This window comes from Cyprinus carpio, unplaced genomic scaffold (genome assembly GCF_018340385.1).
Source record: "Cyprinus carpio isolate SPL01 unplaced genomic scaffold, ASM1834038v1 S000006675, whole genome shotgun sequence".
In the NCBI taxonomy this organism is placed as follows: domain Eukaryota; kingdom Metazoa; phylum Chordata; class Actinopteri; order Cypriniformes; family Cyprinidae; genus Cyprinus; species Cyprinus carpio.
In genome coordinates this window covers 1,514,654-1,541,351 of record NW_024879293.1, presented here as the reverse complement: position 1 = coordinate 1,541,351, position 26,698 = coordinate 1,514,654, and the positions used below count along the sequence as shown (strand labels likewise).

At 37.1% G+C, this 26,698-nt stretch overlaps 1 protein-coding gene, 1 long non-coding RNA gene and 1 pseudogene across 2 annotated transcripts; 1 reads left to right on the top strand and 2 right to left on the bottom strand.

The window, feature by feature from the left end:
• LOC109092172 overlaps positions 1-26,698 on the top strand; it is a 1,055,107-nt pseudogene that overhangs the window by 308,157 nt on the left and 720,252 nt on the right.
• Positions 8,707-13,512, bottom strand: LOC109049315. Its single transcript, XM_042755359.1, has 4 exons — positions 12,820-13,512; positions 12,559-12,714; positions 11,218-11,310; positions 8,707-9,250 (listed from the first exon to the last, which is right to left on the bottom strand). The coding sequence occupies exons 1-4, from the start codon at positions 13,399-13,401 to the stop codon at positions 9,083-9,085; spliced, it is 999 nt and encodes a 332-aa protein (XP_042611293.1). The 5' UTR covers positions 13,402-13,512; the 3' UTR covers positions 8,707-9,082.
• LOC122144440 lies at positions 13,712-16,706 on the bottom strand. Its single transcript, XR_006159705.1, has 3 exons — positions 16,658-16,706; positions 14,004-14,117; positions 13,712-13,892 (listed from the first exon to the last, which is right to left on the bottom strand). It is a non-coding gene; the product is annotated as an uncharacterized LOC122144440 (long non-coding RNA).

Here is a 26,698-nt window from a genome sequence, read left to right as displayed (position 1 = left end):
CAACATTCTCACCTGAGTTAACAAGATGATTACTGAAATGATCTCAGCAGGTCCTTTAATGACAGCAATGAAATGCAGTGGAAAGGTTTTTTAGGGATTAAGTTAATTTTCATGGCAAAGAAGGACTATGCAATTCATCTGATCACTCTTCATAACATTCTGGAGTATATGCAAATTGCTATTATAAAAACTTAAGCAGCAACTTTTCCAATTTCCAATATTTATTAAATACACAAAACTTTATGTCACGACTGTACATATACCTGTATAGGTACATATATGCCTGTATATATGCACCTATATGTTCACCTATATGTTTACCTATATATTAGTAAAATTATTAAAATCAATAGCTGCTAGGCAACAAAAAAAAAGCCCAAAATGTAGAAATTTACATTATTTATTTACTTAAGAACAATCAAATAGTACAAGACAAAATAAAGAAACGACAAACTATATGTGGATATAAAAAAGCAATACAGGAGACCTGTATATGCACATATATGCACCTCAATTTTGCCTATATGTGGCATATATACGCATATATGCAGCTTATATATTATCATATATGTGCATATATGCAGCATATATGTGCATATAAACTGCATATAGGTTTCATATATGCGCATATATCCTCATATAGGTTCTTTCCATGTGGGCAGGGATGCATTAAATCTGAAACACATTACAAAACTCTGAACATACAGCATCATGTAGCTACAGCTAAATCCACACACACACAAACCACCAAGTGCTGAACTACTACCTAAAGAAACTGAATGGTTATTTGATGATGAGATTATTTGACGTGTTACACATGAACACAGTAAACTTTTAACAGGCTATTTGAGTCCACCCAAAAATAATGAAAATTAGGCCATGTACACACTAGTGTCATTCCAAACCTGTATGAATTTCTTTTTTTCTAGAAAATAAAAAATATATATATTTAAAAAAAATTGGTAACCAAACCATTTCCATTGACATTGACTTCAATTGTATTTTTTGTATATTTGAGAGCGACATGCATAATCAAATTTGACGCACTAAACCAGGTCATAGCTGATGCCAGCCCTGTAGGGTTGGGGACTGTACTAACCGAGCAGCAACCTCTCGCTCTCTCTCGTGAAGCCAACAAGGAAGTGACTAAAACTGCAATTCATCGACTGGCCGCTTGAGGCTGGCTGCAAAAGGGAGTCAGTCCCATAGACTCCCCATGTTAAAATGCCTATAGTAGAAACTCTATAGTAGAAAAAAACATGTTTACAGCCTGGTTCAAAAAATGATTTTGGTCTATACAGCTAATTTTGCCTATCATGACAACTGTGAGGGGGGTGAATTTTTTATAACTTATCCATTTAAATTATATTAAGCCTTAAAGTTCTGCATGATTAAGGGCATGGCCACTTGAGTGACAGGTGGATTGCTGCTGCTGACAATGCCGTCGAGCCAGATGGGCATAGATTCTGCAAACAGCTCCCACCTTTTTGTCCATTTTTGATTATCAGGGAGAGTCACGCGGTGATGCACTGCCAAGATGGCGACGGCCCGCTCTGCACACAAAAACGCTCTTCAGGAGTCTATGGGTGACGTCACGGACACTACGTCCATGTTTTTATACAGTCTATGGTACTAACACAGTGTCAAAACGTTCAGACGGTGATAGTGTGCTCCATCAAAAGTCTATCAGACTGTGCGAGACTATACTCCCAGACTGAGAGGGAGGCCCTCGACCTTTCTATGGGCCTGTGAGAGGCTTCATCCATACATCTATGGGAGACATTTTGAACTGCTCATGGACCATAAACCATTAGAGTCAATAAATGGTCCACGCTCTAAGCCCTGTGCCCATCTAGAGTGGTTGGTTTTACATCTCAACACTCGATCCTAGTTGTAGTGGATTATTATAGCAGGTTCTATGAGTATGACATACTGACCTCCACCACAACTTCAAATGTGATTGACAGCCTAGAGAGCATATTTAGCCAACATGGACTTCCTATATCACTGAAATCAGACAACAGACCTCAGTTCAGGTCAGATAAATTCAAGGATTTCTGTGAATAAAATGGAATTAAACACCTGAAAACAATGACCAAATGGGTCCAAGCCAGTGGTGAAGTTGAGCGTCAGAATGCCTCTATCATGAAATGTATTTGAATCGCACAGTCAAGAGGACTTGACTGGCAAAAGAAACTGGGGAAGTATGTAACAGTGTGTAACGATCGGCCTTATTGGCCGAATTACATAGATTTAAAATGGGGTCAGATTAAACTGTGTGAGGTAAAATAAGTGTTTTAAAAAGATGAGACAACAACAAAAGTAGAATGAATAAATAATGTATTTACAAAATTCACAATGAACTAAAAACAACACAATAAAAAAAATCCTAGGTGGTGAAAAAGTAATAATCAAAAATTAGGGATCGCTGACGCGAAACAGATGTTCCGAAGCTTTGCGAGATCCCAAAGCGCAGATGTTCCAAAACACTGATCCGAAGCGTGATTCAAAACACCCATGTCACGTGACTATGGCTAAAGGATGCCTCGAAGTGTTTGCCAAATCAGAGTTTGATTGACACGGTCGGCGATTTGTTTAATTATATTTAGGCTTACATTTAAATTTACACACTGACTGATAGGCTAGAGACAGACAGAGTATACATATAGTGACACATTAATAGATGCATAGATAGAAATATATATAGACAGATAGATTAATAGATAGATACATATATAGATACATCTGCACTCCAGATGTGGAGGTTATGAGAGTTTAAAGCCTTGGCACTGGCTACACTGCTGGACCCAAGGTTCAAAAATTTGGCATTTGGAAATCCTGCCAAAGCCCAGGGTGCTGAAAAGCACATCACACTGGAGTGTGCTTCGCTGATGCGTTCAAACACAACTCCTGGTGAGCAGGTTTAGTCTATGTTGTGTCATGTAATCTGATTCATATAATATATACTTCACATATGCCATCAGTGTAGGATTTGTTACTAATTGCTGTTATCATTTTTATGCAGAGCCACAAATGTCAACATCAGGCCCATCATCATCATCATCATCATCAACATCAGCATCAACACCAGTAGAAACACAGGACAGTTTATGGGAACTTTTTGATAATCGTATCCATGTAACCCAGATGATACACAATGCTACAGCTGATGCCACAGTGGAAGTGAAAAAATACCTCCATGATGTGTTTTTGCCCAGAACTCATGATCCCTTAATTTACTGGAAAGAGAGAGCAATAATCTTTCCTCAATTGTATGTCCTTGCTAAAAAATATCTTTGCATGCCAGCAACAAGCGTCCGTTGTGAGAGGATTTTTTCAAAGGCTGGAGAAATTATCTGTAAAAAAAGAAGTAGGCTAAGTCCTTCCACAGCAGAGAAATTAATATTTTTGAATAAAAATCTCTAAAAAAGTGAGACATTGTGGCTTGATTTCTTTTATTAATATTCATTTTTCATGACCAAAACAACATTATGCACAGTGAGAAGCCTACAGGTTACAAGCTTCACATATTAGAAAAATACAATAATAATAAAAACAACACATTTTTTAATGGCTCGTTGTAAAGGTTGTTTCAGATCAACACCTGCAAGTGACCACTAGGTGTCACCGGTGAGACGGGTGTCAGATTGATTCGAAGCTTCGACACAATATGGCACATTTGCTTCAACTGTTTCATTGCTTCACGAAGCCTCGATCTGCCCACCACTATCCAAAATAAGTGAGATACTGGAATGGTAAGTCCATAAAACAACTCCACAATCCAGATGCAGAGTTCGGTCAATGACCCTGATTGTTTGACATGCTGCTTGCTTTGTACTAGTTTACTTCCTTATGTGACACTGTCACACAAGGGACATGTTTTAACTGCTCTATTTATTACATTGATTTTATGTATTATAGAGTTTTAATTGGTTTTCCATTTTATGCCTCTTAACCATTTTAGTGTGTGTGTGTGTCTTTAAGAACTGTACAGGTCCTTCTCAAAAAATTAGCATATTGTGAAAAAGTTCATTATTTTCCATAATGTAATGATAAAAATTAAACTTTCATATATTTTAGATTCATTGCACACCAACTGAAATATTTCAGGTCTTTTATTGTTTTAATACTGATGATTTTGGCATATAGCTCATGAAAACACAAAATTCCTATCTCAAAAAATTAGCATATCATGAAAAGGTTCTCTAAACGAGCTATTAACCTAATCATCTGAATCAACTAATTAACTCTAAACACCTGCAAAAGATTCCTGAGGCTTTTAAAAACTCCCAGCCTGGTTCATTACTCAAAACCGCAATCATGGGTAAGACTGCCGACCTAACTGCTGTCCAGAAGGCCATCATTGACACCCTCAAGCGAGAGGGTAAGACACAGAAAGAAATTTCTGAATGAATAGGCTGTTCCCAGAGTGCTGTATCAAGGCACCTCAGTGGGAAGTCTGTGGGAAGGAAAAAGTGTGGCAAAAAACGCTGCACAACGAGAAGAGGTGACCGGACTCTGAGGAAGATTGTGGAGAAGGACCGATTCCAGACCTTGGGGGACCTGCGGAAGCAGTGGACTGAGTCTGGAGTAGAAACATCCAGAGCCACCGTGCACAGGCGTGTGCTTTTGAACCAGAAACAGCGGCAGAAGCGCCTGACCTGGGCTACAGAGAAGCAGCACTGGACTGTTGCTCAGTGGTCCAAAGTACTTTTTTCGGATGAAAGCAAATTTTGCATGTCATTCAGAAATCAAGGTGCCAGAGTCTGGAGGAAGACTGGGGAGAAGGAAATGCCAAAAATGCCTGAAGTCCAGTGTCAAGTACCCACAGTCAGTGATGGTCTGGGGGGCCATGTCAGCTGCTGGTGTTGGTCCACTGTGTTTTATCAAGGGCAGGGTCAATGCAGCTAGCTATCAGGAGATTTTGGAGCACTTCATGCTTCCATCTGCTGAAAAGCTTTATGGAGATGAAGATTTTGTTTTTCAGCACGACCTGGCACCTGCTCACAGTGCCAAAACCACTGGTAAATGGTTTACTGACCATGGTATTACTGTGCTCAATTGGCCTGCCAACTCTCCTGACCTGAACCCCATAGAGAATCTGTGGGATATTGTGAAGAGAAAGTTGAGAGACGCAAGACCCAACACTCTGGATGAGCTTAAGGCCGCTATCGAAGCATCCTGGGCCTCCATAACACCTCAGCAGTGCCACAGGCTGATTGCCTCCATGCCACGCCGCATTGAAGCAGTCATTTCTGCAAAAGGATTCCCGACCAAGTATTGAGTGCATAACTGAACATAATTATTTGGAGGTTAATTCATTTACTATAATTTCATGTTTCATGTCATGTACTATAATTTCATCTTTGTCTTTAAGACGGGGGAGTATGAGGAATGATGGGAAGTTTTGTTCATGTTGTTGGTAAATTCAAGCAAGGGAAGTTAAGACGCTGTTGGTAAAATGTTAACCAGCGTGTGACTGATTTAATTCAGTAGAATGTGCTGTGATGAATCCCTCGTTACTTCCACTAAGACCGGTTAGTGGGTGTGGTTGGAAGGCTCGTCATTGGAATTGCGTACACCTGTTCCTTCCCTATAAAGTTTCAGCTCTGTTTGGTGTGGGGTTGACTCCCGGTTGTTTGGTTTTGCTTTGTTTATTCTGGTGTTATGATTAGTTTAACTCGGTTCTGTCTGACGCTTGGCCCATTTGTGTGTTTGACAGAATCGTGTTTTGGTTTGTTGATTTCTTATTTTGTTTTATTTATATTAATAAATATCTTTGTTGCAACCTACCAACCTGACTATGTCCTCCTTCCCATTTGTCACGGCTTTGAGCCGGTCATGACAGTGCAAGGATCAGATAAGCTAAGAAACAGATACATAACACACACTAAAAACAACACAAAGTAGCAGCATCAAGAGGTAACCTGGGTCACAACAGAGCAGCGCCACCGGAAGTGTTAGAGTGATGAATGCACCCAAGCAAAACATTAAGAATGAAAAAAGCACATTGCTGGAAAAGAAAGTAGAAAATAACACAGGTTAGCCAAATAAATGAATTCTACCCATTACATGTCAAACTGTTGGTCAGGCGACAAGAAAAGTTACTTAAAATTTGTTTTATTTATTGCACTTAAGACTGGTATAGCGCGTGCAGCTCAAATAACAAAAAGAAAAAGAAAAAAAAGAGTATATATAGCCACATTGGGAGATACAATTGACGATCAAATGCACATGATCGAGTGACATCACTCTTTAGGGTATGTTGTATGTTTTCTCTTTCATCTGTCAAAGATATAGTACCTTCCAATGTTTACATTTTATAAAAAGTTTATCTTATAAAACGTTTGCTGAAGTTTAGCCGCATTCATCGTGAAACTTGCTAAGTAGCACATTATTAGGAAACATGATTTGCAAAAATTCGTTAAAAAAAGTACACTTCTTTTATAGGTGAAGCTGGATCACAATTTATGTAGATCAGGGGGCGCATTCCCTTCAGAAACAAATATAATCCACTGCATCTTCAGCGGCTCAGATGTTGGGAGTAAATGACTGCTATGTTCATTATTACATCCAACAACAGAACACCTCAATCGCTTAGAAGTCATTCTTGTCTACATCTGCTCCGGCAGTGAAACAATGGCAGACTGATGGCAGCTCACTCAGGGGCAGAGCTAAGGTAAGACGCCAGTCCAGTCTGTGCTGAAACGCTACTGTCAATCAAACTATCGTGGGAGGGGCCTGTTTTTGTGACGTCACACAGACAGGCATCTGAGATCGGCTCAATTTGAGAAAGGGGTGAAGATTAGAGCAGATTAAAAAAAAAAACATGAGGTGGATTTTTATCATTATAGGGTGGTTGTGTACCCACACTGCCAACACACGTTTCAGTTCAAACAACTTGTAAAAGTGCATGTAGCATCATATGACCCCTTTAAAAGGGCTGGCAAAACTGTGCTGTTTTGGTACTTTATCACATGAGATGATCAGTTAACTGAGAAAACAAACAATACACTTGTTTGGGAGAAACTGTTATTGAAAGATGATTATCTCACTTTAGAGAAAGCTGTAATTCTGGGCTCTCAAATCAAGTCTGCATAACAGTGCGCTGCTAAATTAACCAATAACCCGGACCAATTTCTCCTTATAGGAAAATTATGTTTTTGAAATACAGCTCCTCGTTGTGAAAGATCTGTAATGCGACATATATATGACATTGGGCGTTTATGTTTAATTTTTAATGTTACATTTATGTTACATTGTTTATTTATCATTTGAATATATATATTTGCTAAATAAGAGTTTTATTACTGTTTATTTTCTTTTCCACAACATATATCAAAATTACTTTTCCTGGAAGATAAAACAAAAATCTTTTTCAAAAGTAATACATTTAGCGGCATTTAATTTGCTTTGCCACAACATATTTCAAAACCACAAAACTTTGACCATTACATTTTACAACAACTCTTTGTAACATATCACAATTCTACCTTTTTAGGTATATGGTTTAACCAGAAATTATTATTTTTATTTTTTCACAACTTGAAAGTGTGCAAACTGAATAAAAATAAATAACTACCTCACACTGGAGATCAACATGTTAAACATGCACGTAATGCAATAACATTGCAAAAATGTGTGTGTGTGTGTGTGTATATATATATATATATATATATATATATATATATATAGATATATATATAGTGCAATAAAACTAAACAAACAAAACAATGTTCAATGAAAAAATTTGAACACACTGATCAAACCAATGTTATCTCTTTTATCACTTTAATTTATTTTGTGCACAACGTAATAAGTTAATGCAAAACAATGAAATAGTTCTTAGCATTTATTGCTATGCAACATCATATGATTTTTTCTCGTCTATGTTTTTCTTCAGAGTTAGTGTATGAATGAAGTGTGAGCGGTGAGGACATGATAGAAGAATGCACACAAGTTCACAGGGCAGAGGCAGATATATCCTCGAGTGTGGACATGCAAAAGCTGAACCACTTTGCAAAATGGTGTTATCTGCTCCAGTTCAAAACCACAAACAACTAATACTACGTACATCTAACACACTCAAAAAAATATTTAGGCCTAATAAATAAGATTTATGTAATTTGATTGCATATAAATTTTCCATCCATTTGGATTACGTATTTTTAATGTAAACGTATTAATAAACTTAATGTGATAAATATATGTAAGTGCTATATAAATAAAACAAGTAACAATGAGATTTATGTGATATTTTCAATTAATCCAATTTATTTTAAATTAATAAGAAATGGGTTTATGTGTTATTATGTAATAAACCTATTTTACTTAAAATGCATCACATTTAAGTAATTTGTATTAATATACATTTGTATTTTAAAATCATATTTATAAATTTGTATTTACTTGTTCATCACCATTTCCCCTCCCCAATCACAATATACAACACAAAAAAGAATGGCCAGAGGGTCACTTCATTTCACATTTTTATTTTAGAAATAACAAGCACAAAAGGCAGCAAAAAGAGGAGCTAGCAAGACAGTCTGTGCTCACTGATACTGTGTTGTGTGCAACCTCAACAAAAAATAAAGTACTTTCATTCTTTACTTAACACACCAAGGTTAATTGCACTACTTTAATTATTTATGTATTTTTTTGCCACAATCATCCTATAACAAATAAATGCAAAGGATCTGCAGGCATAGTACTTTTTCCTCAAGAACTGTGCTTAAAAAAACTAACTGCAAAACTTGAGGTAGACAACAATCAGGTCAAATCTGATTCAATGACAAAACTTGTTAACATTACACAAACATTTTCACAAATCTGTGACATGCAATAATTTGGAAAAATAGGGTGGTGGTTCTAACGAGTAGAAAAAAGTGCAAGTCAAGAGGAAAAATGTAAATATCAGCATATCTCTCAATGATTCACTGAAGCATCTTAATTTTCAGTCCCTGAACTTTTGGCGACAGCTTGGTTGTATCCAGTTCCATCAGGATTTTCTGAAATGCTTCAAATGTGCACTTGAGGTCCTTTGGATAGTTTAAGTTAAGGGCATAAATTAGTCCAAAAAGCATCACACATCCAAGTGTGACACTTGGCAGGTTTTGCAAACTTCAACTCCTTCAAGAACAACACCAACATCTGAAGGTTCTTCTTCAGGACCAGCGCCCTCCGCTCGAATGACATAGATGCCCATTGTTGTCTGTGCAATGAGAGACTCAGCCTCCACACTTTCAGTGTCCTGGAGGATAAACAAAGAAAATAAGTTCCCAATGTGTTCCAAGTTTTCCTATTGATTCAGTCATGTTGAAATGATAATTGTACTGTGTTCCTGTTTTGCCATGAATAATGTATTAATTCCCCTATCTACACCAAATCTGAGATCAGCATAATGATGTGAGTGTTTCACGATTCTGATTTCATATTTTCCTTACTTTGTAATACCAACTGGATCATTTTATTCAGGTCATTTTTAGTTTGATCAATCATGCTCTGTACTGATTGCTGCATAGTTTAATCTTTCGCTGCACACTACACACAAGGGCATAAGCTAGACTGTGATACCAATGAGAAAATTAAAGGGATAGTTCACCCAAAAATGAAAATTATGTCATTAATGACTCACCCTCATGTCGTTCCAAACCCGTGAGACCTCCGTTCATCTTCGGAACACAGTTTAAGATATTTTAGATTTAGTCCGAGAGCTTTCTGTCCCTCCATTGAGAATGAATGTACGGTATACTGTCCACGTCCAGAAAGGTAATAAAAACATCTTCAAAGTAGTCCATGTGACATCAGAGGGTCCGTTAGAATTTTTTGAAGCATCGAAAATACATTTTGGTCCAAAAATAGCAAAAACTACGACTTTATTCAGCATTGACTTCACCCCCGGTCTGTTATGAGCGCGTTCACAACACTGCAGTTTAGTGATATCCGGTTCGCGAACGAATCACTCGATGTAACCGGATCTTCTTGAACCAGTTCACCAAATCGAACTGAATCGTTTGAAACGGTTCGCGTCAACAATAAGCATTAATCCACCAATGACTTAAGCTGTTAACTTTTTTAACATGGCTGACACTCCCTCTGAGTTCAAATAAACCAATATCCCGGAGTAATTCATTTACTCAAACAGTGACACTGACTGAACCGAGCCAGATAACGAACGAAACATTGACTCGTTCTCGAGTCAAGAACCGGTTGCATCGGTTTTCGGATCACCGGTAGTCATGGGAAGTTCTGTTCTTCTCCGCGAACCGGTTCTTTCGGACAGTTTGACTCAATAAACCGGTTGCCGAAAACGGTTCACCAGTTCTTTTGCGCTCGACGTAATGACTTCATTGGCGATGATTGCCCTTGATTGAAGCCTTCGGTTTACCCGCGCTCATAACAATAAGCACAGAATCGGTTCAGAATCAATCACCAAAATAACCAGTTCAGTTCAGACGCGCTGTGTGTCAGTCTGCTTCACGCATGCGCAGTATCATCAGCTCCTCGGTTCTCGAACCGGACGCGTCCGACAGAAACGGTTCTTGACTCGAGAACGAGTCAATGTTTCGTTCGTTATCTGGCTCGGTTCAGTCAGTGTACTGTTTGAGTAAATGAATTACTCCGGGATATTGGTTTATTTGAACTCAGAGGGAGTGTCAGCCATGTTAAAAAAGTTAACAGCTTAAGTCATTTGTGGATTAATGCTTATTGTTGACGCGAACCGTTTCAAACGATTCAGTTCGATTTGGTGAACTGGTTCAAGAAGATCCGGTTACATCGAGTGATTCGTTCGCGAACCGGATATCACTAAACTGCAGTGTTGTGAACGCGCTCATAACAGACCCGCGAGAGAAGTCAATGCTGAATAAAGTCGTAGTTTTTGATATTTTTGGACCAAAACATATTTTCTATGCTTCAAAAAATTCTAACTGACCCTCTGATGTCACATGTACTACTTTGAAGATGTTTTTATAACCTTTCTGGACGTGGACAGTATACCGTACATACATTCTCAATGGAGGGACAGAAAGCTCTCAGACTAAATCTAAAATATCTTATACTGTGTTCCGAAGATGAACGGAGGTCTTACGGGTTTGGAAAGACATGAGGGTGAGTCATTAATGACATAATTTTCATTTTTGGGTGAACTATCCCTTTAACATAATCAATGAAAATTGAAATTTGTAACATGAAGAGAATAGCTTGACACACACTTACCACATATTCTTTGACAAGTGTCTCGATGTCTTCATTGAGGTAGACACTTAGGCACCTCAGGATACAATCATGCCTGGTGTTTATGTCTTCATTCTCAAACAAGCATAAGAAGATCCCAAAAAAAATATAATTAATTATTAACTACCAGTTCAAGAAAGGCTACATTTTAAAGAGGTAGTTCACCCCAAATTTACAATTATGTCATAAATTTTGTTCAACTTTTGTTCATCTTCAAAACACAAATGAAGATCTCTTTTGAAGAAATCTAAAAACTTTGTTTCTCCATTGACAGCTACACAATCACCACTTTGACGCTTCAGATAATTCATAAAGAGATCATAAAACTATTCCATATGAATTGAGCAGTTTAGTCCAAATTTTCTAAAGAGACATGATCGCATTATTTAATAAACAGACTAAATTTAGGCTTTTATTTGTAGAAACATTGATCAGCAAACATAAACAGAAGCTCAACCGAACCTGCTTAACACACTAGAACAAACCTCACTGGTTCTCGCACATCAATGCGAAAATTCCTGAGCTTCCGTTTACTATAACTGATGTGAGTTAATGAATGTTTGTTTGTGAAAAAAAACCTAAATTCAATCTGTTAATTTCTTCAGAAATTTTGGACTAAACTGCTCAATTCATATGGAATAGTTTTATGATCTCTTGATAACATTTTTGAAATGTCAAAATGGTGGTTGCATAGCTGTCAATGGAGGAACAGAACCCTCTCAGATTTCATTACAAATATATTTATTTGTGTTGTACAGAGCCCTGCACATGACATGCAGGAAAAAAAAATGTAATTGTGCACACGATTTAGCAAATCGAGGGAATTAATTATTAAATTGTGCTTTTTTTCTTGCATTTCATGTGCGGGGCTCCGTAGTGTTTTGAAGATAAGTTACGGGTTTGGAACGTCATGAGGTTCAGTTAATAACACTTTTTTATTTTTGGGTGAACTAATACACTATTATAAAACACTATACACAGACAATAATCTTAATTATTTAGCAACTTATTTATATGAATAATGCTTTAAAAATATTGTGCATAAACAATAATGCCAATAAAGCTCTTTAATTTGAATAGAGAGAAACAGAAAGACTGTGTGTATGTGTGGGAGAGAGATTGAGATGTCCTCACTAATAAATCAAATAAATGTGTATTTAATGTGTAAGAAAGATTGTGTTCTTGGCATCTCAGAGGGATAGAGAAAGTGTGTGTGTGTGTGTGTGTGTGTGCGCGTGTGTGAGAGAAAGAGTTTTCTGAATTCCTGTCAAGTCAAATGAGTAACCAGTTGAAAACAAATGCAAAACATAAAAACACACTTACTTTAGCTGTCAATGCCATTATGGTGCGGATTTTCTGTCCTGCACATCCTCCTTTGTGACGGAACACCTTCATCAGGGCATCAGTGTATTTGTCCAGTTGACCAATGAATTTTGATATCAGCGGAACAGTTGTTATACGCATGAACTCCAAGTTGACCTGAAAAAAGATGAAAAAGGACACAAAAGAATATATTTCACCTTAAACAAGATGTGATGGTGTATAAAACTGCACTTCCGTTTCAAACAACACTTAACTACTTACTTCTCCAATTTCAAACAATGCTGGCCATCTGTTTCGGACCTCTGTAATCATTGGCTCCTGAAGAATTTCTTGTCGTCGGTATGAGAAGGTACGCTGCATCTTTTCCTTGATAACGGTCTCGTTATTTTTTTTTTTTACCTCGGTCAATAGAGCAACCCTTTCCACCTCCAGGTTGTCATTGGTTTCACCTCTCGGATGGTTTGGACAGAAATTAACCTCTGCCCTCCGTGGCTTTTTTATGTTTGCAGCTGGTTTTCCCTGGCCTTTCTGTTTGTTTTTAAGTGAGTTGACTGTGACTTCTGGGTGTCCAGCTCGGCCAAGCTTGGTGCGGAAGTTCATCATCTTTATCTTAATATAGTGCTTCCATCCACAACACCCAGTCCGTGTTCCGTTCTCACGCAAACATGGATGGGTTTGTATCAAGGCCTCAGCAACTTTTTCAAACTGATTGTCCTTTGGATATGCTGTATACTTGATTATTTCTTCTGCAATGCCTTCAAGAATATCAGATCTGAGTTTGGGCGTAAGAGATAGGAGAGTTCCACTTGCATTGAATTCATCATTTCCCTTCTGGAGCTGCATCTCGGCACAATATGAAAATCGTGGCACTACAAAATCTTTAGGCCAAGTGCAAGACCGGGAGTCAGGAGATGACAATATGACAGTATCATTGCTGCTACAGGACTCAACAGATGCTGAATCACTTGGTTCTTGTGACGAGGAGCTGCAAGATACTGTGGAGGGAGTAACTGGGATTGTGGAGCAGTTATCTTTAGTGGATGGAGCTGAGGATATTGCGGAGGTGGTAGCCTCACAAGGTAAGTATACCACTTTCAAAGTACTGCGATCTTGAATATCAGAAATTGATAAGAGGTTCATGAATTAGTTTCCAAAGTCTACGTCTTTGTATTGAAGCCTAAACTGCTCTGTTACTCCAAAGAAGGTCTTAATTTCAAAAGCCAATTCATCCACAGAAGACGGTATTCCGGATTTAATGGTTAGTTTTCTTGCATCATCTTCACTTCCAAAAAGGACTCTGAAGCTAACTGGTCCTGCCATCCTGATTTTTGAATCTAGAATGTAGACCCAAAAAACATAGGAATTGTCTTATTAATAAATAAAACATTGATGTTAAAAGTACTACATTCTTTTAAAAAAGGTACTGAAAGTCTTATAAATAACACCTTTGATGACGATGTGTCTCTTCAGGGTTACCATACGTCTGGAACAAACTGTATAGGCCACAAGTGGATAGCAGTCTGTCAGTTCTTCAAGCTGAACCAGGGCAACCTCTTTACCTGGTGAAGAAGTCAACTCAAAAGATCTGAAGTGGTCTCTATACCATGCACACAATAAACGCACAATGAAACTCAGCTCATCTCCCCTTATGCACATTTGTAGAATTTCTGCAAATTCTGGCATTCCAGCAGTTGAACCACATGCAATTAACATTCCATTTTTGTAGTTAATTCCTCTAGTGGTGACACTTTTTGCAAGGTGAACTTGACTGATATTTGGATACTTCTGCCTGAGAGCCAACACAACTTCCTTATTCAGAACATCAATAACCTGGACTGTAGAGACATTTGAAACTTCCAAATTTGATGTATTGAGTGTGGATGAATATATGTGGTAACTGATGAATTGCTGGTGTTTGGCTGCCAGTGTGAGTGCAATATTCCTGAAATTATTTGTGTGTCGAGCTACTTGTTTAAAAAAGCTATGTTTAGCTTCAAATCGCATCGTCCATAAACCTAGAAGAGGCCCAAAACACTTAATCAGGTGCGGGTAATGCTCAAGATAGTGGTGTTTAGGTAAAAGCTTTACGTCCGGGTTAAGCTCGAGTAGTCTCTGTCTGTGTTCAGACACTTTGACATCAAGATAAGCAATTGTCTCATCAGTGTGAACTGGTGCCACAGCTAATTCTACAATTTCCTTCAGGTCTAATATCACTTGCCAAGCAAGCTCATCCTCTGGAATCAAGTCTCCTACTAGAAATGGAAGCAATCGAATTAGATTCCAATTCTCATGGGCGTTGCCACCTATTGTCTTCTTACATGAATAGCTGTTTGGTATAACTTGAGATCGATTTTTTTTGTCACTCCACTTATAGGGAAATTTGACGATTCGTGTGTTAAGACATTCAAGACTGAAATACTTCTTAGAGATGAGAACACTGAAACATAGTGCCAGTTCAGAAGGGACAATACCCTCAAATAAGTCATGCACTATATCTGGGGGATAGCCTGTGTTAACGTGAAAATGTTGAAGATTTTCTGTTAAAACACACGCTCTCTTCACACCAAAGCAATTTGTGTCAGTTTCCTGTGCAGACTTTACATGTGCTTCATGTATTTCTTTTGTTCGAAGCAAAAAAGCACCTGAATGAACATCCCTTGTTTGAATATCTACTTTCTGAGCAGTACAAAATCGACAAATATACTGGCCAGAGAAGCTCTCTACAAAACCAGCCAATCCGTGGGCTCCCAAATTGTCCGCTACAACACTATGGACTGTTCCTTTGACAAACTTCCCAAGTTTTGAGCTGAAAACACCATGCTCTTCTAAAGTACAAAGGTCTTGTAAAAGTGGCTCTAGAATTTTTCCATAGCCATATACCTTTACATCGTCACTTTTGCACAAAACCGTTAAATAAATGGAAGACAGTGCTGAATGAGAGCCTGGTGGCAAGTTATTCAGAATCCAGTACACACTACACAATTTGTGTTTTTTTCGCGATGTACCCAGGGGATTACATAGCTCAAAATCATCGATGTACAAAGTTAAACAAATTCGCAACTCATCACCTGACAGGAAAGTGTTGTCCTTAAAATACAAACCGTCTCTTATAGAGCGATACTGCTGATTATCTAACTGGTCTGTATTTTCCTGTGTTCCGTGGCTACTGATAATACCGTTTAACACTGCAGTACAATCAAGTAGCTGCTGTAAAGACTGCAGTAATGGGATATACTGAAATGTCCTGCTCTTTTTTTGGTCCAGAATAAACTCCACTGGCTCAACAATATTTAACAAATCCTTATAGTACTCTTTTCTCTTATAAGTTGTTGAAAGGGGACCATCTTTCCCTATTGATTTTACTAAAGGGTTAGATTTACACAGTACATCAGCTAGTTCCTTAATAATTAAGCTATCAACTTCAAGGTTTTTGTTTTTGAAAAAATCTGAAAGACTGCTACAAGTTACAGGCACAGACACAGTACTTAAGAGGAAGTGTAGTTCATCAAGTAGTTCATCAATAGCTGTAGATGGCACATGAAAAATGTTTTCCAACTTCAGAAAAACTGCAGCTATTTTTTGTTCTACTAATTTCGGCAGGTCATCTGAAGTATCTATATCACTATCTGCATCTAACGGAGGTACAAAATCTATGTCAGCAGAAGATGAGGGGCTATCATCTACAGTACTACCAGATTCGTCTGACTGAGCAGCGAGTTTAACAACACCTGCCTTAAAATCGTTTAGAGTGTAGGGATTATGTTTACGATTTTTATGCGAGTGAAATGTTCCATATATGTTTGTCTCAAACGTACATCCTTCAAACATACAAGTTACGTTTTCATACTGCCTAAGATGTTGATTTACATGAGCAAAGTATTCTTTTTCAGTTAAAATTTCCTTACATGCACACGTCTGACAAAAGAATGTAGTTAACTGAACATTTGCTGCTGTTAACTTCCTGTGTGTTTGATATGTGTGACTCAAAAGATTCTTCCAACTTGTGAATGTACATGGGCAATCTGCATATAGACAGGGATACCGGCAATTGCGACCATAGTGGAAATGTTTCAGCCTAAAATGTTTTAGCAATTCATACCGGGTAGATAATGAAATGTCACACACTTTGCATGGCCACATTCACATATCTGTGAACAAAGACAAAAGAAAAAAAATCTGTTACGTCCAAATATTAAAGAATCACATAAATAATTTAATTTATACTTGATTTTACTGTAAGTCAAAATACCGCAACCTTCATTTATGTTCCACTTTCCGCAAACCTCTCCAAAGGCTCGTTGTCCAATGTCAAGCAGGTTTTCTTACTAATATAGAGGTTTGAAATCTTGAGATATGCGATGGCTTACACTAATAACTGTCTAATATTATTCCAAGCAGCTAGTCCCAGTTGTAGTGTCCATTGTCAGCCCAGCAACACAGTTCAATAAATCCACTTCAGAAACGTTGTTGAAATAAAAGATGAAAATCTCCGGTTTTATTCCTTGGTTTCAAATTTACAAAAAAGAAAATGTGAGCTGACTAATACACTTATTCTATAGTCGCTAATGAAATAAAAGATTACTAATAAAAGTAACTAGAAGTTAGCAGTTAGCAGGTAAGAAAACCATTCGCTTCCACAGCTCTCAAGATCTGAATAACATAATGAGAATCAACGTAATATAGTTGGCCTTTTCTTAAAGAGGTAGTACACTATTTTACCAATATGTACCCAAAACCTATAAAACACATGAATTCTAAGATGCTTTTAACCTTTTTAAGTAGTATTTAACATTTTACCCATTACATGAACTTCTAAATTAAATTATTTACCTTTTTAACATTATACTATGAATTGTACTTTGGCCTCTACAATGCTGTATTAACCCAATTTCACGTGTTCGCACATACATAAGTTCTTGCATAATTCTTTTTAGTTATTGCCTTGATAATAGAAAATATGAGCTAGGCATCATGTATGACAGTTGCCAAAGTGAGATATGAGCTACAAAATTACCAGATCCTGCCATGAGCTATATAGGAGCCATATCTTGTTTGTATAGGGCTTATATGTGGATATAAAGAAGCAATACAGGAGACCTATATGGCCTGTATATGCACATATATGCACCTCAATTTTGCCTATATATGGCATATATATGCATATATATTATCATATATGTGCATATAAACTGCATATAGGTTTCATATATGCGCATATATCCTCATATAGGTTCTTTCCATGTGGGCTTGTTCTTCATGGCATATTTTTAAAGGTCAGAATTTAATTTTGATCAGTTATGTCAGAAGGCTGCTAGAATTAAAAGGGGACTTGATCTTGAAGCTCCTAGTGATGATCTTGAAGAAGCTGCCAGGGAAGCTGAAGTCCTTCAAAGGTTCAGCTCTTCACAGGTAATGATGGAGACATTTAGTTATAACTGATTTGCTTTAATGAATGCATCCTTGTTTTATGTGTTAATAATTACTTTCCTTATAGTCCTTCCTCTCAAATATTTTGGTCACAGATCATTTCTAACACACTCTTAACATGGATATATTAAAACTATAAAACAACATTTTCTTATTCTTTAAGATTACTTACAACAGCAACGCATTGTATGGACAACCATTTGGTGAACCTAGGAGAGGAGGTAATTCTGACTCTGAATCAGCTACTGTAAGTATGTTTTGTTATTAGTTTAATATTTGCTTTTGACTGTTCAAATGCGGAGTTTTGCACATTGTGTGTGTGTGTGTGTGTGTGTGTGTGTGTGTATGTGTGTGTGTGAGAGAGAGAGACAGGGACTGTCACGTGACTCTGTTCCCTTTCGGGCTTGAACTGATGGTAAAACTAAGGAAATTGTTAACTGTCTTTACATTGATTATGAAAGATGAAGCTCGCGATTATCCGACGAGTGCTTGCGGTGTTCAGCCAATCACAATGCACTTGGTCAGTTGGCCAATCAGAGCAGACTGTGCTTGTCAGAAGGAGGGACTTTGTAGAAAACGATGCGTTTGAGAGAGGCGGGGCATAGAGGACCTACAATAATATACAGTATTTGATAATGTGTTTTTTTGAACATTAAAGCATGTCAACATATTCTGTTACACCAAATACACAAAATAATGATCTTTTCAAAATCTTCATATGACCTCTTTAAGCTTTGGTTTATACACCCCACGGCCCCATCAGGAAGAACCCTCAACAAGGTGTTACGTTAAAGTACTAATAATTCATATAGTTTCAACAAATTCATATGATATTGTAAAAGCTAACTTGTGCATAATTCTATGAATTTTACTCTTACTGCTGTCATTGGCCATTGTCTCACCTCTTATGCAGATTGTGCCCATTGTAAATAGTCGTAGAAAGACTATTTTAAAGGTTTATTTTTGGTAAATGAAACCATCATTTACTGACACCTTGAGATTGAAATAACATGATAATCGATGATGGACTCATGAAGCAGTGGATGTTCATTCATTATTTCTGTGATGTTGATGACGTGATGATGGTTTGTTTATGTTCATTATGTTTGAACTGAACTAACAGACATGATCACAGATCCAGCAGAAACTGAAGCCAGTAGGACTGCTGGATCATTATTCAGAGGAACCACACTCTTTACATTATTCATCGTTTTATATATTTCATTTCATTCCCAGTTTCACAGATTGAGTCCGTAACGATCTACACTAATGAGAGCTCAGTCAATGCTTTTGTGTTGAATGATTTTGCAGCAAGAAAGAACAACCAGCACCACCCAGAGGAAATAAATATTAATATAATATTACAATAAAATACGGCAAGTTTTGATAAAATATGCAACAATATTTAAAATAGCAAAATGAAAGAGGATTGTTTATTGTTTTTTTCCTTCTCAGAAAACAGAAAAGAACATGAAAAGCACGCAGGATAAATACACCAAATTTACATTATTTATTTATTTGTTTGATTTTTTTTTTTTTTTATCTTTTACAAATATCAGTCAAGATTAATATTCATTTATATGGATATATGTTTTCAAGGTAATTTTCTTGTGGTTCACATATAAAATACTTTGAATATAAAAAAAAACAACATTATATTAGTTTTATTAAATTAGTTTTTAAGTCTTGATTTTGTAATGGAACCTACCTGAATAACATCATGTAAATTCTACTAAATTGAATCTATGGCACAAGAAATGTAATATTATAAGTGAAATGTGTTCAGTTTTAAGTTTTTTTTTAAGTTGAATTGTCAAAAAGTCTGTAATTTTGGGCAAGGCCTGTTTGTATTTAACTTTGAGTTATCTTGTACAATTAGAGGATGATATACAGCTAGACAGCTGAAGTAAGAAAATGCTTGTTACTTTACTAGTATTAGCAAAGTTACTGCTGACTGAACAAAGCATCATGCCTTATAGTGTTACATGTAGTTCTCCACAACCTTACCATAGGCTCTATTCTCTCACAACGGTAACAATAGAAACTTCAACATAACAGAAACTCTTTCAAGTGTCAAACAAAGGCAAGGCAAGTTTATTTATATAGCACATTTCGTACACAATGGTAATTCAAAGTGCTTTACATAAAAGTAATTAAAATAATCAAAAAATCACAATAATAAAACAAGGAATTACATTTTAAAATGATTTAAAAAAATTGATTTAGAAATGAAATTAAAACGGTTAAGAATAGAAAATGATGATACATAAAATACAGTGCAATCAGTTTGGACATAGCACAGTGCTCATTCAGTGAAAGCACAACTAAACAGATGTGTTTTGAGTCTAGATTTAAATATGGCTACTGATTTAGCACATCTGATCTCTTCTGGAAGCTGGTTCCAACTGCAGTGGCATAATAACTAAAAGCAGACTGCCCTTGTTTTGTGTGAACCCTTGGTATTTCTAACTGACTCGATCCTAATGATCTGAGTGCTCTGTTAGGTTTATATTCAGTGAGCATATCTGCAATGTATTTAGGTCATAGGTCATTGAATGATTTATAAACAAGTAAAAGTACTATAAAATCAATCCTAAATATAACTGGAAGCCAGTGTAAGGACCTGAGGACTGGTGTGATCAGATTTTCTGGTTCTAGTCAGAATCCTGGCAGCAGCGTTCTGGTTGAGCTGCAGCTGTCTAATGGTCTTCTTGGGAAGGACGGTGAGGAGACCATTACAGTAGTCCACCCTGCTGGTGATAAAGGCATGAACAAGTTTCCCCAAGTCTTGAGTGGAAACAAAACATCTAATTCCTGCAATATTTTTTAGATGATAGTATGCTGATTTAGTTACTGCTTTGACATGACTACTGAAACTAAGGTCTGTCTCCAGAATCACACCAAGATTCCTGACTTGATTTTTAGTTGTTAGACCCCTAGAGTCAAGGTATGCATTCACCTTGAGAACTTCATCTTTGTTTCCAAATGCAATAACTTCAGTTTTCTCTTTGTTTAACCGAAGGCATTTCTGCCACATCCAACTATTAATTTCATCAATGCATTGGCAGAGGAAGTCAATGGGGCTGTAATCATTTGGCGACAAGGCTAGGTAAATCTGGGTATCATCAGCATAGCTGTGAAAGGCAGTTTGGGTTTTTCTTATTATTTGACTTAGTGGGAGTATATACAGGCTAAACAAGAGCGGTGCAAGAATTGAGCCTTGTGGAACTCCGCACATCATGGACATCCACTTAGATTTATGATCTTCTATACTCACATGATAACCTCCCAGAAAACGCGTTTTCAGTTTTCCAGTCTCTCTATCCATTTGGTACCCATTTGAGTTTAAGTAATTGTTCAGCTGATTTAAAACAACTTTTTCAATAATCTTGTCTATAAAAGGAAGATTTGTTATTGGTCTATAGTTGCTCAAAATGGTGTTTTTCAGGAGGGGCTTAACAACTGCAGTTTTCAGGGAATTTGGAAAAGTCCCAGAGAGAAGTGAGGCACTCACCAATTCTAAGAGATCTGCTTCTAAACAGTTCAGCACACTTTTGGGGAAAAAAAAAAATATATATTTATATATGTGGGATAGCACATGTTGTTTCAAGATAGCAGGTTGACGATATAAGGTGCTGCACTATTTCTAAATTGTGCATATCAATTGCTTCAAAAACAGACAGTAATTTCTTTTTTGAGATTGTGGTCAAAATCTGTCTGACTTCTGCATAATTAGAGGATGTATTAATCGCTTTTCTAATATTATTGATCTTAAGAAAATAGGGAAGCAAGCTCATTGTCAGAGAGCATTTCACTGGCAGTCTTACTTGGGGTGTCAGTCTCTCAACAGTAGCAAAAAGAGTGTGAGTGTTATTTAAGTTACTGCTTATAATAATATAGGTTTGAGAAGAAGGTCTGTCTAGCTGTGGCTAGTTCCACATAGAAAGCATGAAGGCTGTCTTTATAGATGCTATAGTGAATTTCGTAATCCAAGTTGTTTGTGGTTATTAAGTCATTGATCAGAAATTATATAATTTCAAGTGAGCAAATGTTTAAAAATGATAACTTAATGGCATTACTTTTTGTCCCCATAGCAATCTTAGTTTGCCTCATAATACACAACTGAACATTAACAAATGTTTCCCTTCATTCAAAAACACATAAAATAGCACTTAATTCAAATACTTATTCTTCATGTCCACCTATAGTCAAAGCATGCTGGGAACTAACAATCACCATCAAAATAAAACTGCATAATTGAGCTAATTATCTTAAAGTAAATAGGAAGCCTTCTTTTCTAATTTTATCATCTTAATCAGTTCCTCAATTCAAGCCTCAAAATGAATTGTTCCCTTAAAAAAAAATTATAATAATAAGAAAACATCTCTTGGTTTTATTAGTGAAATGTTCTCAATATTTTACATTTAGTCATTTAGCAGATGCTTTTATCCAAACCGACTTACAAATGAAGACGATAGAAGCAACCAAAACAAACAAAAGAGCAATGATATAAAAGTGCTAAAACAAACGAACTGAAGAAAGAGACAACAGGGTATGCCGGTAAGTAGAGGTTTATTTGAGATATGGAGACAGAAGATGGTATCACACAGTCTTGCAGAGGAATTGGAGCAGAGTGGGGTGTTAAGTGGATGACTTGAGGATACTTGCTGTACAGACGAAGGGTGGACACAGGAGGAACTGACAGGACACGGATGACAGATGATGGTAGATAAGCAGGATGATCAGACATTCAGGTATTCAGATGATTCCTAGGGTAGCACAGAGAGTAGAGTCAGTGAATCTCTGACGAGACCAGACAGAGAGTGTTCTTCTTCATCTTTTTAATGTTTAACGGCGGTTGGCATCCAGCATAATTGGTGCATTACCGCCACCCTCTACAACAGGTTCACCAATTCCAATTAATTCACCCCATTACCTGCTACTCCCATATAAATCCCATATCAATCCACTCCCTTCACCATTATGCTACTCTATTATAATAATAAAAAAATAAAAAAAAAAAAAAAAACTTGATATATAATGATAATTACAATAATAACAGTTATACCCTTCCTCACAACTCCTATGACTCTTCACACTCTATTATAAACCCCTGTGTCCCTTAAGAAACCCATAAGAATTCTAGTCTGAGCCCTATGTTGCGTGCTCAATAGCCCTTTTAATGTCATGTCCTGAACCTCTATCTCTCTCAACTTATTCCTCATCAGCTCTCTCTGAACATCATACCTGCTGCACCTAAAGACCACATGCTCCACTGACTCCTCTTCCTTGCACACCTCACACAATCCTGTGTCATGTTTTCCTATTAACTTTTTTTTTGTTTAATAAACAATGTCCCAATCTTAACCTAGAGATAACTGTTTCCTCTCTGCTATTTCCACTTCCAATCACTGTACACTTAACATCCCTCTGGATTTGATATAAATGCCTTCCTTTTCCCTCTCTATCCCACCTCTCTTGCCACATTTGATTTATTGTCTTCCATATCACACTTTTAACCTCTGCTTTACTGATACTTACTTGCATTTCTATGTTTTCTTTTGTTAACGCTGTTTTGGCTAATTTATCTGCCATTTCATTTCCCTTTATCCCTACATGTCCTGGTAACTATAAAAATTGTATCTGCCTTCCTTGATTAAATATTCTTGTAACTGACTGTAGAACTTCATACAGTATGTCTTGCCGACTTTTTGAATAAAATGACCTTATACTTGCTAACACTGAAGATGAATCTGAACAAACTAATACTTTATGCTGCCCTGACTTTTCCACCCACCGTACAGCGATTAATATTGCCAGCATTTCCACTGTATAAACCCCTAACATATTAGAGGTTCTTCTATTAATTCCAATTCCTTTACTTGGAACCACCACACTCAATCCTGTTACTTCAGTCTCTGGTTCCTTAGCGCCATCTGTATAAACCTGCGTGTAATCATTATACTTTTCTGCTATCCGATTGTTGAACACCATTTTTAGATTTATACCTCCCTTTGCCCTCCTTTTTTCCTCCAACACATACCAATCTACCTCAGACCAAACTAACTTCCAGGGAGCCATCTCTGGATAAACAACTGTGCAACTTACCCTCAAATTAAAAAACTCCTAATTCTTTAGCTGTGTCATTTCCAATCCTACCAAAGTTTTCCTTTTTCCTTTTCCCATATTCCCAGCTCTCCTGTAACATTGCCTTAGTAGGATGAGAATCATTATGCCCCTGTAATCCTGCCCAATAATTTGCCATCAACTGCTTCCTTCTTATCTCTAAAGGACATTCTCCTATTTCTACCTGTAATGCTGATACTGGGGTAGTTTTAAAAGCTCCACAACACAGCCTCAAGGCCTGTGCCTGGATAACATCAAGCTTTTTTAACAGAGATTGAGCTGCAGAACCAAAAACCACACATCCATAATCTAACACTGATCGGATTAGGGCCACATATATTTTCTTCATTGCTAATCTACTTGCACCCCATTCTTTTCCCCTCAAACACCTCATTACATTTATTACTCTTTTACACTTTTCTTCAATTCTCCTGATATGTTCTGCAAATGTCATACGTGAATCCAAATTAATTCCAAGAAATTTAAAAGTTCCAACTTTCTCCAAATCTCTCCCATACATTCTTAACTTCAGTCCTTCCTGAATTATTTTTCTTGTAAAAAAGACTGACTGAGTTTTCTCTATAGAAAACCTAAACCCCCAATTATATCCCCACTCCACCACTATATCAATTGCTTCCTGTATTTTCCTAGTAATATATTCCTTCCTTTCTTCCATAACGCACCATCATCTGCGAACAAAGACCTTCCTATATCTTCTGGAACTGTTCCCAAATACGTCATTAATCATAATAATGAAAAGTAATGGACTTATCACACTGCCTTGAGGTGTGCCATTATCAACTATGTATTGATCTGATAAATCTGCCCCAATCCTTATTTGTATTTTCCTTCCAAACAGAAAATCTCTTATCCAATTAAACACTCTTCCTTCAACCCCTATCTTACTTAATTTGATTAATAACCCCTCCTTCCACATCATATCGTAGGCTTTTTCTATATCAAAAAATACTGCAATTACTGACTCTCTATTTGCTTGTGCCTTTCTTATTTCAGACTCCAATCTCACCACTGAATCTGTTGTGCTTCTTCCCTTCCTAAAGCCACTTTGACATTTAGCCAGTAATCCTCTTTTTTTCAAGGACATAAGTCAGTCTATCCGCTATCATCCTTTCCATGACTTTACACAGATTGGATGTGAGCGCTATTGGTCTGTAACTAATAGGATTAGTTGGATCCTTACCCAGTTTTCTTATTGGTATCACTATCGCTTCCTTCCATATACCTGGTAACTTCCCCTCTTTCCATATTTTATTATACATCTCCAGAAGCTTCAACAATGATTCTTCCCCTAACTGTTTTAACATTAAATAACACACTTGATCTTTCCCTGGGGATGTATGTTTTGCCCTCTTTATTGCTCTAATCAATTCAGCCAAAGTAAATGGCTCATCTAACTTACTTCCAGTTTCTTCCTTCCTACTCACTTCATTAAGATGTTGATTTAAAGTTATAGATCTCCTCCTCCTCTCAACTTCTGACAGATTTTCTGAACTATGAACCCTTGTAAATGATTTGGCCATCATCTCAGCCTTCTCCTTATTAGACACTGCAGTTTCTTCTTCAAATACCATAACTGGATATTCCCACTGCCTCCTATCTCCCCCCATTCTTTTAATCATTCCCCAAACTTCCCCCACTGGTGTAGTTCTACCTATTTCATCACAGAAATTTCTCCAACTACTCCTCTTTGCTTGGCGTACTTTCCTTCTAACTATTGCTTGTTCCTTCTTGTATTGCATTAGATGTTGCACATTATGTGTTCTTTTAAGCTTCCTGAAAGCTTTATTTCTGTCCCTTACTGCCTGTTGACATTCTTCATTCCACCAAGGTACCAATTTTCGATTTGCCCTGCTTCTCGTCTTAGGTATAGCTTCCTCTGCTGCCATAATCATTGCAGAGGTTATCTGATTGTTAACATCATCTATACTTCCTGACACCTGCATCATCACACGAATTCTTAAACCTTTCCCAATCAGCTTTACCAAAATTCCACCTAGAAATTGTATCTTCTGTTCCCACTTCCAATTTCTCACCCACTGAGCACAAGACAGGGTAGTGATCACTTCCCACTGTTGTTCCTGTCAACACTTCCCATTTAGTATTTCCAGCCAACACACTAGATACTAATGTTATGTCTAATACAGACTCTTTCCCTGTTGAAACATTTATTCTAGTTCCTCTTCCATCATTTAAGCACACCAATTCTCTTTCTTCCATCAATTCTTCAATTATTTTTTATATTAGTATCTGTATGTACACTTCCCCATACCGAGCTGTAAGCATTAAAATCTGCACACCAGATTATTTTTTGTCTATCTTGCCCTGGTAATCTTAGAAGCTTGTCCAGCTCCAACCTCTTACATGGGTTATAGTAATTAATAATACTAACTACCCCCCCCCCTTTCCCACACCTCCACCACTATATACTCTTGATCATCCCCTTTGTCCAGTAATCTATATGATACACCCACCTTAATAAATATAACACACCCCCCCCCCCCCCCTCCCCAGAATTCCTATCTCTTCTAATTATTGTATACCCATGAATCACAAAGTCTAGATGTGG

Bases quoted from the DNA above. Each gene is read 5' to 3' on its own strand.
- LOC109049315 (XM_042755359.1), bottom strand. From the start codon at position 13,401: ATGCAGCTCCAGAAGGGAAATGATGAATTCAATGCAAGTGGAACTCTC. The intron at 12,715-12,819 runs GTAAGTAGTTAA...ATCTTTTTTCAG, and splicing joins CATTGTTTGAAATTGGAGAA to GTCAACTTGGAGTTCATGCG. The intron at 9,251-11,217 runs GTAAGTGTGTGT...TTTATCCTCCAG, and splicing joins CACTTGTCAAAGAATATGTG to GACACTGAAAGTGTGGAGGC.